At 38.1% G+C, this 15,962-nt stretch overlaps 1 protein-coding gene and 1 non-coding gene across 3 annotated transcripts; one reads left to right on the top strand and one right to left on the bottom strand.

The window, feature by feature from the left end:
* The first annotated feature begins 2,729 nt into the window (after window positions 1–2,729).
* Window positions 2,730–8,128, top strand: LOC107820445 (chaperone protein dnaJ A6, chloroplastic). 2 transcript variants are annotated; one of them, XM_016646732.2, is made up of 8 exons: window positions 2,730–2,987; window positions 3,703–3,817; window positions 4,467–4,608; window positions 4,750–4,807; window positions 4,984–5,026; window positions 6,643–6,691; window positions 6,805–6,888; window positions 6,981–8,128. In XM_016646732.2, exons 2-8 carry the CDS (start codon window positions 3,711–3,713, stop codon window positions 7,830–7,832), a joined length of 1,335 nt encoding a protein of 444 aa, XP_016502218.1. In that variant the 5' UTR covers window positions 2,730–2,987; window positions 3,703–3,710; the 3' UTR covers window positions 7,833–8,128. The 2 variants fall into 2 exon arrangements, with proteins under 2 accessions (XP_016502218.1, XP_016502217.1); XM_016646731.2 differs by having other exon boundaries at window positions 2,731–2,963.
* A 405-nt stretch (window positions 8,129–8,533) lies between these two features.
* On the bottom strand, window positions 8,534–8,618 carry TRNAM-CAU (transfer RNA methionine (anticodon CAU)). Its single transcript is given in 2 exon segments — window positions 8,534–8,569; window positions 8,581–8,618. It is a non-coding gene; the product is annotated as a tRNA-Met (tRNA).
* Between the last annotated feature and the right edge of the window lie 7,344 nt (window positions 8,619–15,962).

The raw sequence follows: 15,962 nt of genomic DNA, 5'->3' as shown, positions 1-15,962 counted from the left end.
CTGAAATTGAAAGACCGGACTTTGATATCTTGGCTTGGTGGAAGGTGAACTCACCTAGATTTCCTATTCTTGCTAAGATGGCTCGAGATGTGCTTGCTATTCCTATTCCAAGTGTGGCATCTGAAAGTGCATTTAGTACCGGAGGGCGTATTCTTGACCAATTTAGGAGTTCATTAACTCCTAAATTGGTTAAAACTCTAGTGTGCCTTCAAGATTGGCTTCGGAGTGAATCGCTTCCTGTAAATGTTGAGGAAGATTTAGATTTTCTCGAGACACTCGAGGAAGGTATGTATATTTTAGTTAATTTTATTGTATTGCTTAAGATAGTTAAATAATATATTAATTGTTTGACTTGCTAATATATATTCTTTTTAGATTTTACTAATCTTGGCAAAGAAGCTTCCACCGACGATGTTTGCTAGAGTTTGTTAGCTGATATGTAAGTTCTCCATTTTAAATAATATACTTGTAAAAGAATGTGATGTATTACAAAGTTCTTAATTTTTTTTTAATTTCTTCTAGGTTTAAAGCTTGGTAGAAACTATGCAATTAGTTGCATAGGGGTACCTTTATTTCTTGTGGTTCAATTCAAGCATACTTGCTCGATAGAGTGGTAAAAATTGCAACTTTGGAGCTGATTTTGTTCATTAGAGTTGTTTTGAGCTATTTCTTCTGTTCGACTTTGCTTCTACTTGTTTGTAGTATTTCTGAGCTTGTCTTTGTCAAGTTTCTTCTTTGAAAAGGATATGAGGTAACTCACCCTTTTGAGATTTAATTAAGAATTTATTTTGGTTCTGGTTGACTTGTTGTAGTATTGAAATTCCGGCCTCGCTGCTTCACTAAATTACTTTGAAGTGTTTGAAACCAGTTGGTACTTGGAATAAGCACTCCAATGTCAAAATATGTAATTTTGGGCTTTCAAAAATAATGACAGATGCAATTAGGAGAGATTCTACATCAGTTGGCACTTCTGAAGAAGTATCGATGGCTGCAAAATTGATTCCAAATGAACCTTTTAAAAATGTGACCTTTTAAGCTGGAACTCTATCTTTTTCTTTCTCTGAGTTTCTTTTAACTTTCTTCTGTTGATTTTGTTCCTTCTGTTTTAACCTATGAAACTATAAAACTCCCTAAACTTTGAGCAAGTCTAATCTACCTCTTTTACTATTGTTGCAGATTATAACGGAAGAAAACTGTCATTTGAGTATTGTAGTTACGATATACTTTCCATGAAATTCCGCAAATTTTCTTATTGGTGTAATCGATAACCGAATCGATAAGTCCCAAAAATCGATAAATCGAAACCTTATTGAAACGATAACGATAAACATATGTACAAATCGATAATCGATAAGGGTCAAAATCGAATCGATAAATCGAAAGCACACCCCTACTAGTAGCTGAAGTTTTGTTCTCTATTTGCTGAACTTCAGCATGTTTTAGCTGAAGTTTTGTTCTGTATTTGCTGAACTTCAACATGTTTTATGCTATCATGTAATTGATTTTTTGTACAAATAATAAGTTTATCATAAGTAGAATTAGTAACTTAAAAAGCTAGATAATGATTTAGCCCAACATGTTAAAATGCATTGATAATGTACAAAGCTGAATCCAAAAAAAATAATAGAATATGAATTAAAGGAAATGGACTTATATTTACATACATGTACGTACTTACTTTAGAAAGTTATTTATAATTTATTTTTAAATAATCTGATAAACATACTTATGGCAACATCATCCCTATGAACTGAAATTTCACAGCAGCACCAACAACATCCGAAGAAAGAAGAAGAAGAAGAAAACGAAGGAGGAGGAGAAAGGGGACTGAAGTTGTTTAAAAAGTGGATACAAGTTAAAACTTTAAAAAAAATGAGTATAAGTTAAATGAGGGCGACCAAATAGAGCGCCCGTGCAATTTTTACCTCTTTTACCTAAAGAAGAAAAAATAATACAAATTTAATCCGAATGATACAAGTTAATGCAATACAGGTCGTACCATTACTTTGAGTTAGGTTTCAACTTTCAACTAGGCAAAAGGAGAGCAAAATTATTGCGCTTAGCTGCACTAATTTCACATATAATCTTCCGATCAAAATCATAAAACTAAAATTTGTATATACATAAATAATTTAATATTGCTTATATATAAAAATATATAACAAAATAAAAAATATTAAACTCGATTAAAAATCATATATAAGCTGTCACATGTAAAAAGTTATTATGTAAAATATTAGTAATCACGTTTCTAATTCATCTCAGATAATAATTTACGAAAATGGGCCAGATATTTATTCAATTGGTAAGGCAGACACAGAAGTTTAACGTAAAAATAGCACGGTATAGCCAGTTTTCGGACTAGTCATTCAAAAATAACCAGCGTTTACGAAGTCAATGAAAAATAGCCACTATTTTGCTGCAATAGAGACCGATCCAGCATAATATACTGGAGTTCCGTGCACCTGTATACGAACTCCAACATATTATGCTGGATCGGTATACTTTGCTTACTCGATTATACTGGACAATTATATTTGCTAGAACTCCAGTATAATATGCTAGAATTCAAGCATACTTATGCTGGAACTCCAGTATAATATACTGGCGTATTTTTCGGGTTTTAAACAGTATTTTCGCTCAAATTTATCTTGGCTAAATTTCGATTATTTTTAAAACTGGACTATTTTTGAACGACTATTAAATGTTGTTGCCCTTTAACAGCGAACCACTATTGAAGCCTAGTGGTATAACTGCAGATAGCCGATAGGTGGGTATTCTCGAAACCCCTTTTCCTCTCTCGTCTCTTCGGAGCCTCATCTTCCGCTCTTTCCAGAAGCATAACTTCTCAATTACTGCTCTCAAGTCTCAACCACCACACTATCGCCGCCGTCTCCGTTGCCGCAGCGGCCACTCGCTGCACGTATTTATCACAGAGCTCCGGCCAAATAGCTCAGTCACAGGTCCGCTACCGAGTTCAGTCTTGTGTAGGTTATTGTACTCTAATTGTATTGAGTAAAGCCGTAGATAAAGGAACACACTATGCGTATTTGCTTTCTTTTTTTATGGTTGACAATTGGTGTTCTGTTTACGACGCTCTGCTTTAAAAAGCTGAACTTTATCCTAATTGCTTACTATATTATGCGTTTAATTTTGTGGTTTTTCTTTTCTTTTTTTCATTTAAGTCTGTGTTAATACCAGTTCTTTAGACGTCTTGTATTTGTTAGTAAATATATATACCAATGTGGAAAGTGTTTATATCCAAACCATGGGGTATGATAAATGACATCTAATTTCGATTTTCCCACAAATAACCATGAATTGGTGCAGAGTAATGTTTTACTTTAGGGAGTGGGGGTGGGGAAGGGCTGCTCTTCTATATCAAATTGTTCTTTGCTTAGGGGATTACTATCTGTATTTACATTATTCGTTAAATGGTGTTAGCAAATCGACTGTGCTAGTGTTACTGTGCGTGGCTATAGAATCTCAATCACTTCCACTTATTGTAAATTAAGGTGGATCTTTCCCCCTTTGCGGCTTTGCCTATCTTCTTGTGGATTAGCAGAAAAAAATCTGTCCTTTTTATTCTATTACCAGTTTACCACCTCTATCAGAAATTCAGAATGCTTTAAGTGTTGTACTTTAACTTGCAATGTGTTCCTCAATGAAACTTATTGGATGTTATGCTTGATGTACTTGCAGTAAATTGGATGGCAATCATACCTTGTGGAAGCACATGGGTCGCCCAGTGGGGAGTTCAGCCTCAGTTTCTGCCAAAATCTTATGTTACCAATAAATTAACAGCATCTCCATTTTGGTGCGTCGTGCTAGGGCATTCTTGAATGCAATCACTTATTTGTTGTATAAGAACTGTGCTTTCTTTCGAAATTTTATGGATTTTCTGGAAATGTTTCTGCTTTAGCTGTGACAACTGATATTTGTTATTTTTTGTGTATCTACCTGTTAAACCCCACACCTTTTTGCCGAATGTTCTCATTTCAACATTTTAAAACTCTCATACTCAAGTCATTCTTGCGCTGATCTTTTTATAATGCCTGGTTAACGTTACAGCCTATTCCCTAATGAATTATGCATGAAAGACAAATGAATCATGGATCCAGCCCAATCCCACGGCTGATCCAAAAAGTAAGGAGAAGTATGTCGTTCATGTGTTCTCGTTTGGAGGATGCCCCTCTGTAATTTGATCAGCCATGCTCGTTAGAACTTGACTTGTCTTTTTACGCACATAAGCGCATACTTGCTATTTTGGCCTTTATGACATAAGAGAGATGATTGAACATTGATTCTCACCTATTGTTAGGCGCAAGTTCAAATTCTTTTCCTAAATTGTACCTTTTCTACTTAAGAAGTTTATGGATAATTGGCATGTTTTCTACCTCAAGAGATGACTCCCGTATCTACCTGGTAAGTGTCCACACTTATTGACCTTGTTATCGTCTATGCAGTTTCTCAAGCAAGATAAGGGCATTGGCATCCCCAAGTTCAACCCTTTTTTGTCAAGATTCCCTGCAAGCACTTTTCAGTTCAGTGTCAAGCAAGAATCAATATCAACGGAGGGGGACCCGATTAGTTGTTAGAGCTGAAAAAGTAAGATGCTATGCAGTATGCAAAACCCATTCGTAGATTGTGATTCTGTGATCAGAATATGAGTTACATTTATGTGTGTGTGCGACTTGGTAAATAAATATGCATAGTAAAGCTGGTTGAATGTTGTTACATCTTTCACAGGATTACTATGATGTCCTTGGTGTATCTAAAAATGCTAGCAAGTCAGAAATAAAAAGTGGTGAGTACCACCTTCATTTACATACTCAAACTATTTTCTGCTTGTCACTTGTATCTTTGAATTGTGACTGTAGTTTAGAACTATTTATAGGTTGCTCTTAGAACCAAGTAGTTGAAAAACGTACATTGTTGGCTGTCATGTTATGTTCCTAATTCTCCCTTTTTTTCTTGTTTTAGCATATCGAAAGCTTGCAAGGAGTTATCATCCTGATGTGAACAAGTGAGTATAGTTCCTGGAATTCTGTTGTGATGCCTTTTACTGTGGTTTGTTGAAAGATGGTATAAAGTAGTACATATTTGGCCTTTTCTCTAGCTTTCACTTTACTTCTGTATCTTGTTGAAGAGTCATGTTTACCTATTCAAGATCAGTTGATTGAATTCTTTCATGGATTTTGCTTATAGTTCCTGTAAATCTGAGATGTGATGCCTTCTACTGTGGTCTTGTTGTTGAAAGATGATATGGAGTAGTTCATACTTAGCTTTTTCTCTAGCTTTAAATTTTACTTCTGTATCTTGTCGAAGGATCACATTTACCCGCTCAAGATCAGATGATTGACCTCTTTACAACTTTGTTTTTTCCCTTCTTTTGTGCGGAAAATAATAGTAGAAAGTGAAGGTTCAGAAATTAAGGTATAGTTATGGGGGAAGATGGACTTCATTGAGATTTTCTTAGGTTGGTCATTTTGGAGTGGACATGTGAATTTACCGTAAATTAGCAGATCTTGTCTAGAGAGAAGATCCAGGTTGTGTTTTTATCTTTGAGAGGGTAAATACTGAAATGCTGCAAGTTGCCGCTGCGAGGTATTGCCATGGTATTTGTCTCATCTTTATTTGAAAAACCACAATATTGTGTCCTTTCACTAATTGTTTGTCTCTATACATGAAAAGCCACTAATTGTTTTTTACTAGCATGCTTTTTACAATTTACCTGTATGGATTTTCCTCTTCCATTATGTACTATCTTTAACTAAGTCTGCATTGATTCCAAGGATTTGTAGGTCTTTTGACCTAGCTAAGTCTGCAGTGATTCCAAGGATTTGTAGGTCGCACAATTGAAGAGGAAAACCTATATAGGTGATACTTACTAGTTGGGAACTATGTTGCTCGGACTCTCCGAAAATGTAGCCGGATACGTGTCGGATCCTCCAAAAGTATGCATTTTTGAAGGATCCAACACGGGTGCGGCTACATTTTGGAGAGTCCGCGCAACATAGGTTGGGAATAGGTTTTAGACATGGTAGAGAACTTCTATTATTACTGTTGTTATTATTATCATTATTATTATTTTTATATATATTTTCTTTTTTTACGTGCACTTTATTTTAGTTTGGCGATGATGATGATATGAGTCGAGCTTAATGAAAGGCATGAAGATTCATATGGCCGACCCCAACTTGTTTGGGACTTAGGCATGCTTGTTGTTGTTGCTTCTGCAATATGTTTGAAATCCACGGAAATTAGCAGAACATATTCATATGATTCCAACCATGAAATCTAAGGGTTATTTTTTCGATTAGTAAAAAGAAAGGCAGGGCTGCAATAACAATTGAAGTATTTGGTCATTGATCACTGTAACTGACCAAAGAAATGAAATTGCTATGGAGCATTTTACTGGAAAGGTCACACCAGCTAGTGAAATGTATCTTCTGAAAAAGAATAAAAGTGAGACGTTCAAGATTACTATTAAGTGTTATTTGTTGTAAGTTACAAGCTTTAGTTTCCTATTGACATGTGTAAGTATATATTCATATGAAGGTGCACAGTTATTTTTAATGTAGTATTTTATTTTTACGGTATGTAAGATCCTTATGTGCATTCATGTTTATCGTGTTGTAGAGAAGCTGGAGCTGAACAGAAATTTAAGGAGATCAGCAATGCTTATGAGGTAGTTTTATTTCTCTTGATGCCTTGTGTGCTTTTAAAAGGTAACTGAATAGTGACGACCATGATGGAAGAATATTGCAATCACTTCTTATGGCATATATTATTTTGCTATAGGTTTTGTCCGATGATGAGAAACGTTCCATATATGACAAATACGGGGAGGCTGGCCTTAAAGGAGCTGGCATGGCTGGCATGGGGGTGAGAATTTCTTGTTTTATGGGAAAATTTAGCAATAGTAGCAGATGGTTATATTGCCCATGTAATCTTGACGTATTGTTCCTTATTCATAGGATTTTAGCAATGCCTTTGATTTGTTCGAGTCCTTGTTCGACGGCTTTGGTGGTATGGGTGGCATGGGTATGGGAGGCAGAGGTTCACGGAACCGAGCCACCGAAGGTGAAGACCAGGGCTATAATCTGGTGTTGAATTTCAAAGACGCTGTATTTGGTGTTGAGAAGGAGATCGAAATAAGCAGGCTTGAAACCTGTGGCACCTGTGATGGATCAGGTGCAAAACCTGGGACTAAACCATCGACATGTAATACTTGTGGTGGACAAGGGCAGGTTGTTTCGTCAGCAAGAACCCCACTGGGTGTTTTCCAGCAGGTGACAACATGCTCTGCTTGTGGAGGGACTGGAGAAATCTCTACTCCTTGCAGCACCTGCAATGGTGATGGCCGAGTGAGGAAGTCAAAGCGCATTAGTTTGAAAGTTCCACCTGGTGTAGATTCAGGTAGCCGTTTAAGGGTTCGTTCAGAAGGTAATGCAGGAAGGAGAGGTGGACCCCCTGGAGATCTTTTTGTCATGATTGAAGTTCTCCCAGATCCTGTACTAAAACGGGATGACACCAATATTCTCTATAATTGCAAAGTTTCTTACATTGATGCGATCTTGGGTACAACTATGAAGGTTCCTACAGTAGATGGGATGGTTGATCTAAAGATTCCATCAGGTACTCAGCCAGGGACGACATTGGTGATGGCCAAAAAAGGGGTGCCATACCTCAGCAAACCGAATATGAGGGGCGATCAATTGGTGAGAGTGCAAGTAGAGATTCCCAAACGGTTGAGCAGTGAAGAGAGAAAGCTCATAGAAGAACTTGCCAATCTAAACAAGGCTAAAACTCCCAACAGTGTGAGATAGCTCGTAGCTGAAGCAACTACTGAGTTGTTTTCACTTTTTGATACTCTTCCAAAATATTCTTGTGCTTTGGGTTTCAGATACTTCTGCTGTTTGCTCTACGTACATGCACGGACGATATGAGCTTTGATTCCTCAATGATTCTATGTAGCATAGTTGTAGTCATAGGCAATTTTGAGGGTTGATTATGTATAATGTACTATGTCAACACCCAGCGAAATGCGGGGTAAGAACAAGAGGGACAAATAATGATGTTCCAATATTTATTCTAGATTTAACCATTTGCTTCTCCATCAAAACTGATTTGAGGTTGAATTGTAATTCGTCTTCTGCAATAACTATCCAATTTCTGCATGTTACCTTGAAACTTCTCCTCAACTCCTAGCCCCATGTGGCTGTAATTTAACATTGCTGCTTGTCTTTGTATTGCCAGTTTTCGTTTCCAGTACAACCTATATAGGGACAATTGTCAACACTAAACTACTTGGAATTAGTAACGAGTGCGCAACGCTGTACGATGAAGAATCCCACATATGGGCAAGAGTTGGATTGAAATCTCATTATTTTCAGATCTCAACCTCATCATTGAAGGCAAAAGCAGAAGACAGCCATTTATCGGAATAAAAAGAATAAGGTATGGGAGGAAATTGAAAAAGATAAAAAAGGAAAAGGTGAAGCACTTTTAAGCAAAATAAAAAAAGGAATGGGGTGAGAGAGGCTTGAACTCTCGACCTCAGGATTACTCAGAAGCTATGAGACCTACGCGCTAGCCAACTGCGCCACCACCCCTACTGTTGCATTTTCTACATGATGAAATATAATTAATTAGTACAAGAACATATCTAGGTGTTCTTCCCTGTTTTGGAGATTCAACAATTCAGGGTAAGCGGAACAAGCCACGGATTTTAAAAGGCAAAGATTGTTGGAGACAAATAACATAGAATCTTGAAGATCTTCGATTATTTAAATATAGAGCAACTAAAGATGATGGTGTCTCGCTCACGTGCAAAAGACAGTAGCCAGGTCTTGAATGGATCATCCCTAACTAATGGGGGGGAAAACAAATTCCGAAATAGCCACATTTATAAGAGCCCGGAACCAAAATGTGGTTTTTTTTGACTCAAACTATACAAATAGGTGGTAAAAAAAAATGACATTTTTACCTGACGCTATGTACTAACAGTAACGGAACCGTTAAGGTATAACGCCAGGTATTGTGGCGCTATACTGTAAAAGCTGACATGGCCAGGTATAGCGCCACAATACCTGGCGCTATATATACAACATTAATGTATAGCGCTAGGTATAGTGGCGCTATACATAGATTTCCTGGCCCCACCAATAATTCGTGACTTCAATAATTCAAAAGCGTATAGTGCCAACCTTTTGGGCACTTCAACTTAGATATTGACTTGATTTCTCTTGTACTTATTCCGCATATCGAAGCGTCCATAAGGTATACAATCAAAGAGTGCATTACATCGGTCCACCAGGAATATGGCCATACCATTACGAAAAGAAAGGCATTTCTCAGGCGCAAACGAGCGTTTGAAATTGTCTACGGTAATTGGGATAAGTCATTTGCATCTCTGCCAAAGTACATGGCCGCACTGCAGCACTTTAACCCCGGGATAGTTGTTGAATGGAAGCTTGAGCAGAGTCCGGGAACACCAGAATACATATTCAATTACGTGTTCTGGGCGTTTAAGCCAGCAATTGATGGTTTTTCGCATTGCCGGCCAGTAATATCCATAAACGGAACTCATGTCTATGGAAAGTACGATATCAAGCTATTGATAGCTGTGGCAGTAGATGCTAATGGACAGATATTTCCTCTAGCTTTTGCTGTTTGTGCCAAAGAAAGCACAAAGACGTGGGCGCTGTTTTTGAACCACATGAAAGAGCACGTTGTCAAACAGCGTTCAGGTATTTGTCTAATATCTGATCGGCACGGTGGTATATTAAGTTCTGTGGAGTACTTGCCTGCATGGCAAGAACCTTATGCATACCACCGTTACTGTGTGAGGCACTTTAAGTCCAATTTCTAGAAGGCACATCCCAACAAGTATCTATATGATTTGATGTGGATGGCAGCAACAGACCACCACCAACATAAATTTCGGAGGCATATGGATTCTATCAGGCAAGAAGACAAGGCAGCCTATCGTTGGTTAATGCGACATGACCCTGAAAAGTGGACGTTGCATGCGGATGGTGGCAGATGATGGGGAATTCTTACTACAAACGTATCAGAGTCCTTCAACGGGTTATTGAAGTCGGCAAGAGGATTGCCCGTCACAGCCATGGTGCGGATGTCATTCAAGCAGATGTCGGAGAGGTTTGTTCAACGGTCTGCAACTGCAACAAAATTGATGGAGAGGGGTGTTGAATTTATGCCAGTGCCTATGAAGAGATTTGAGAAATACAGACGGCGAGCATATTGACATTCATTTTTGCAGTATGATAACGAAAGAGGTATTTTTGAAATTCGCACCGCTATCCATAATAATCGGGGTAATAATGTACATACTGTAAATGAATCTGTAAGGTTATGCTCCTGTGGGAAATGGTCCATCTACCACATGCCTTGCTCACATGCCATCAAGTGTTTTCAACGTGTTGGTTATGCGGAGACCAACTATGTTGATCAACAATATAGTGTTTCCAAGTACCTAAACACATATAGTTGTCACACCTCCTTTTTCCGTACCCGCGAGGGTACAAGGGAGTTTTTCCAATTAAAGGACAATCGAAACGGGATTTGTTTATTTATTTCAGAGTCGCCACTTGGGAGATTTAGGGTGTCCCAAGTCACCAATTTTAATCCCGAATCGAGGAAAAGAATGACTCCATATTACAGTCTGCGTACCAGAAATCCGGATAAGGAATTCTGTTAACCCGGGAGAAGGTGTTAGGCATTCCCGAGTTCCGTGGTTCTAGCACGGTCGCTCAACTGTTATATTCGGCTTGATTATCTGATTTTTTACAAATATGAACTTATGTGCAAATTTTATCTTTTAACCGCTTTATTATTATTGTTTTTTTTAAAAGAAATGTGAACATCGCTTAAAACACGTCTTTGGACTGCGTCACATGAAATGCACCCACAATCCGGAACACGTTTTATTTGGTGGTTTGGGATTTGGATACGGGTCACATGAAATGCACACCCAGGCTTTAGAAAGTAAAATATTAAACACGCGCCTAAAGAGACTATCGCGTTATTATTTTGGGAAGACCGTGAAATTCGCTAAACGGTCCTTCCGAATTCTAATTAAACCATACATTTTGTGAGGGCCCCGCAATCTATACGTTTTATTTGGCGAGGCTCGTCTCATTTTTATTTTAAAGAATAAACCTACAATGACTATATTTTCTATTAAGTTCGTCTCTAAAATAAAAGAAAATCTCTTAATTATCTACATGCTGAAAAACGTAACTTATTAGTTATTAGTTTACGACTAATGCGAATGGGAAAATTGCGATCGAATTTGTACAAAGAAAAACTGCTTTCATTTTATATTCTGTTATTCAATAATACTAGAACATGAGATTGACCATAATATCAAAACAAATTAATTATTCTCCGATTAATTTAAACTAACATTATTAGATGAAGAAAGTATACATATGCAACCTCATTATTCATTAATCATTCAACTACATCTTTATACGAAGAAAGAAAAATTATATTCAACCACAAATCTAAACAGGAGGAATTCAACAGGAACAAAGCCTGATTAATATTTCATTTTTGATTCAAGCCGAGATTGTACAAATGTGTACCTGGAAACAGCAGTACAAGAACAAAAGAAGTAGGAGTCAGCAGCAATAATACCACAGCAACAGCAGATTCGGCAACACCGCAAAACCAGTAACAACCAGTAGAATAACTCAGCAACAGATTGAAAACTCAGCAATACCAAAGTGCAATCACAATCAAAGCAGAGGAGAGAAAAGATACAAGATGCAGTAATTTCGGATTTTTGAATAACACCCGAGAAAAGCAAACGGAAATTATTCGAGTGAAAGTTCAAATTGTCTTTCTCTTTTACTCTCAAAATGTTTCAAGTCTGTCCGCTCTTAAGTGTAAAAATCTGTCAATAATCTCCACCCTTTTTGTCTCAATGTTCAAGTCCTAAAAACTCTCTCCAAAAATCCTCTCTATTTCAAGTCAAGAATGACTCTATATATAGCAAGACAAGTCTTCCATTCCCAACCCCAAAAATTATTCCCCCAATGGCATGCTTTGGCCCACTATTAAATGTCTTCTTTATTTTAAATTTTATCCCTCATGCCTACATTAAATAAATACCACATTCCCAACCCATTACAATATGTCCCTCATGCTTACATTAAATAAATACCACATTCCCAACCCATTACAATATGTCCCCCATGCCTACATTAAACAAGTACAAGATTCCTTCCCATTATGTTTTGTCTTATCCCCCATTATATTAAACAAGTACATCAAAAACCCCACCCCATTATATTTGTCCCCCATGTTTAACATAAAGAATCAAAATAATGTTCAATTACCAAACTACCCCTCCGACCTTATTGCAATTACAAATCTACCCCCGAATGCAATGCAATTTACCAAATTACCCCTCTGCTCTAAACAATCAATTAATCATAACTTGACCAAAATATAGTCAAGATGACCAATTTCTCAACAATCTTCAACAACAACTCACATGAACACGATGAACAACACAACTCAAAATTAACGGAATGAATTAACCATATCGGGAACCAATCCTGGTTAATTTAGACCATGAATGTATGAGCAAGGATACAACAATACAAACAACAATATGCATGATTCAAATTAAATCAACAAATCACAAACAAAACATAAACTCACATTAAATCACTGGATTTAAACATGAACTTCAAACCAAGACGAACATGAATTAAATCTATTTTTAAGCAACAAACATGACAGATTCATATGACTCAACCAACACTAATAATTTCTGGAAAATACATAACAACATGAAACAAATTGAAGAAATAATTAATTAAATTTCAATTTGAATCTAACAAACATTAAACTAACAAATATTCACTTAAACAATAATACAAACATGAAATAAACATGAAAAATAACTAATTAACTTCCATTTGAAATCTGAAAATTAATTCAACAAAAACACATGAACATGAACAAATCCAAAAATCAAATATCTAAACATAGACATGAACAAAACAAACATTTGCCGATTTTAGATTTGAAAATATCAAAACAAAATACGGACAAAATAAAACTCAAAAACTACCAACCGGAGATGAACAACGACGAACTCGATTGTATGAACTGTTTTGACGAACCTCAAATGGACGTAAATCTGTCCGGACTGAACGACGAACTCAACGACGAACTCGAACAGTGGTCGACGACATCGACCAAAGCTCGTCCATGTGCGCGAGGCAGAAGTGAAGAGGACGAAGGCAGTTGGGCCACCAGTAGACTTCTCCTTTATCGAAACGGAGCATCAGCTTCTGCGTAACTGAGGTCCATGGCGGAGCACCAGCATCAACTCCTGCTGGGTCCATGGCGGGACTGAGTTGCAGCGGCGAAACGGAGGAGCTGGAGACTGGCCATGGTTGTTCGATGAGGCAGCAGCAGTCGACGCAGCAGCGTGGAGAAGATGGCGACGGGGTTGTCGACTGAGTTTGGACGCCATGGTCGTGAAGCAAACGACGAAGGGCTGGATCTTGGAAGGAAACAAAAGTAGCGCGACAAAGCCGACGGGGAGGTCGACGGATAGCTGCTCGTCATTGAGGCGATGCCATGGTAGCCATGTCCATGCCGAAGCTGGAGCAACGACATCCGTTCGGAGCAGCCATGGTTGCTCGTCGTGACTGGACGCGGGCAGCAGGAAGGTAGTCGACGCAGAGGTCGTTCACGATGCAACTCGGATAAAATGAAGCGTTTGGATGGTGAAGCTAAGGGCAGCCATGGATGGAGTGGTTCTTGAGTTTTTGGGAAGAAGAAGATGGAGGGGGGAGGCAGATGTGTTTTTAGGTTTTTTAGGGTTTTGGTTTGTGTTTTGTTTTGTGTTGGATGAAAAAATGAAGGACGGGTGTTGGGTAAATGGGTTAGTGGGGCGGATCGGGTCGACCCAGTCTGAAGTGGACTGGGTCATGGGGAAGATTGGACAATTATTTGGGCCTGAGTTTGAAATTTGAAGAAGTGGCCCAGTCCGATTTTTCTTCGTATTTTTGTTATCTTTTCTTCTTTTATTTTCTAAAACTAAATTATAAAAATACTTAAATTATTATTAAGAAATAAATTAAGTTATAAAAGCGCAAATTAATTCCCAATAACAATTGACGCACAATTAAGTAATAATTAAGCATAAAATTGTATATTTGGACATTAAATGCTAAAGATGCAAAAGATGCCTATTTTTGTAAAATTTTTAATTTTTGTAAAACTAATTTAATTGCTAACAATTGTAGAATTAAATACTACATGCAAATGCGACATATTTTTATATTTTTTATTAATTTAACAAATAAGCAAACACAGACAAATACAAATAATTATCCAAAAATATCACAAAAATACTCAAAACTGCACACCAAGAAAAATCATTTTATTTTGAATTTTTTGGGAGTATTTCTCATATAGGGCAAAAATCACGTGCTTACAGCTGCCCCTCTTTGCCCGAAGACACGAAGGGTTTTCGTGCAAAGATAAAGCGAGCGATTTTTGCCCATCCGAGTACTCCGTGTGAAGCATTTTTTGAAAAAGATTTAACCGAACCTTTGCTTCAAAGGTTTCCTACATATCCCTGGCTAAAGGGGAATCAGGTTAATGTAGTTCGGGAAGTTTTGGTAGCTGGGACTACCGTGGGACTGCAATGTTACTGCTGTTGCATGCTGTTATCACTGCTTACCGATCTCCTTGTTACACCGTGCTTAAAAGAAAACAAGAAGCTAGGCTAGACTGAAATTTGTTCTTGTTGCCTTGCTTTCTTGTCGGCTTGTGTTTCCTCCGGTGCTTTTCTTCTGTGGACTTGGGAATGACATTAGCCCTTTGCTTTTCTGAATACCAGTTTTCGTCATTTTGCTTGGGTCCGCTAGGGACATGGCTTTCTTCATCAAGCTTTCGGCGGTTCCTCTGGTGGGTACAGCTCTCTTCATCAGACTTGTTATGCTGGGCATGATTTAATGTTCACCAGCTGCTTCTTTGAAGACGCGTCTTTTCTTCCTTTTGACTCATGCGCCTGAATTTGTGCTGGGACCTCTTGTTGCAACCTTCTGTTTCTTGGTGCTGGGGATTTTATTGTTTCCTGCTTGGGGATCTCTGTTGTAACCTTCCGCATTTTACTGGTGGGCGACCTAGAACATAAAGTATTCCCGCATTTTACTGGTGGGCGACCTAGAACATAAAGTATTCCCGCATTTTACTGGTGGGCGACCTAGAACATAAAGTATTCCCGCATTTTACTGGTGGGCGACCTAGAACATAAAGTATTCCCGCATTTTACTGGTGGGCGACCTAGAACATAAAGTATTCCCGCATTTTACTGGTGGGCGACCTAGAACATAAAGTATTCCCGCATTTTACTGGTGGGCGACCTAGAACATAAAGTATTCCCGCATTTTACTGGTGGGCGACCTAGAACATAAAGTATTCCCGCATTTTACTGGTGGGCGACCTAGAACATAAAGTATTCCCGCATTTTACTGGTGGGCGACCTAGAACATAAAGTATTCCCGCATTTTACTGGTGGGCGACCTAGAACATAAAGTATTCCCGCATTTTACTGGTGGGCGACCTAGAACATAAAGTATTCCCGCATTTTACTGGTGGGCGACCTAGAACATAAAGTATTCCCGCATTTTACTGGTGGGCGACCTAGAACATAAAGTATTCCCGCATTTTACTGGTGGGCGACCTAGAACATAAAGTATTCCCGCATTTTACTGGTGGGCGACCTAGAACATAAAGTATTCCCGCATTTTACTGGTGGGCGACCTAGAACATAATGTATTCCCGCATTTTACTGGTGGGCGACCTAGAACAGAATGTATTCCCGCATTTTACTGGTGGGCGACCTAGAACATAATGTATTCCCGCATTTTACTGGTGGGCGACCTAGAACAGAAAGTATT

The sequence above is a fragment of the Nicotiana tabacum genome, chromosome 7 (assembly GCF_000715075.1).
Source record: "Nicotiana tabacum cultivar K326 chromosome 7, ASM71507v2, whole genome shotgun sequence".
Classification (NCBI taxonomy): Eukaryota; Viridiplantae; Streptophyta; class Magnoliopsida; order Solanales; family Solanaceae; genus Nicotiana; species Nicotiana tabacum.
This window is presented reverse-complemented; position numbering and strand designations above follow the sequence as displayed.

Excerpts from the sequence above, each read along its gene's own strand:
- LOC107820445 (XM_016646732.2), top strand. The coding sequence starts at position 3,711 with ATGGCAATCATACCTTGTGGAAGCACATGGGTCGCCCAGTGGGGAGTT. Across the intron at positions 3,818-4,466 it reads TTAACAGCATCTCCATTTTG|TTTCTCAAGCAAGATAAGGG; the intron begins GTGCGTCGTGCT and ends TCGTCTATGCAG. Across the intron at positions 4,609-4,749 it reads TAGTTGTTAGAGCTGAAAAA|GATTACTATGATGTCCTTGG; the intron begins GTAAGATGCTAT and ends CATCTTTCACAG.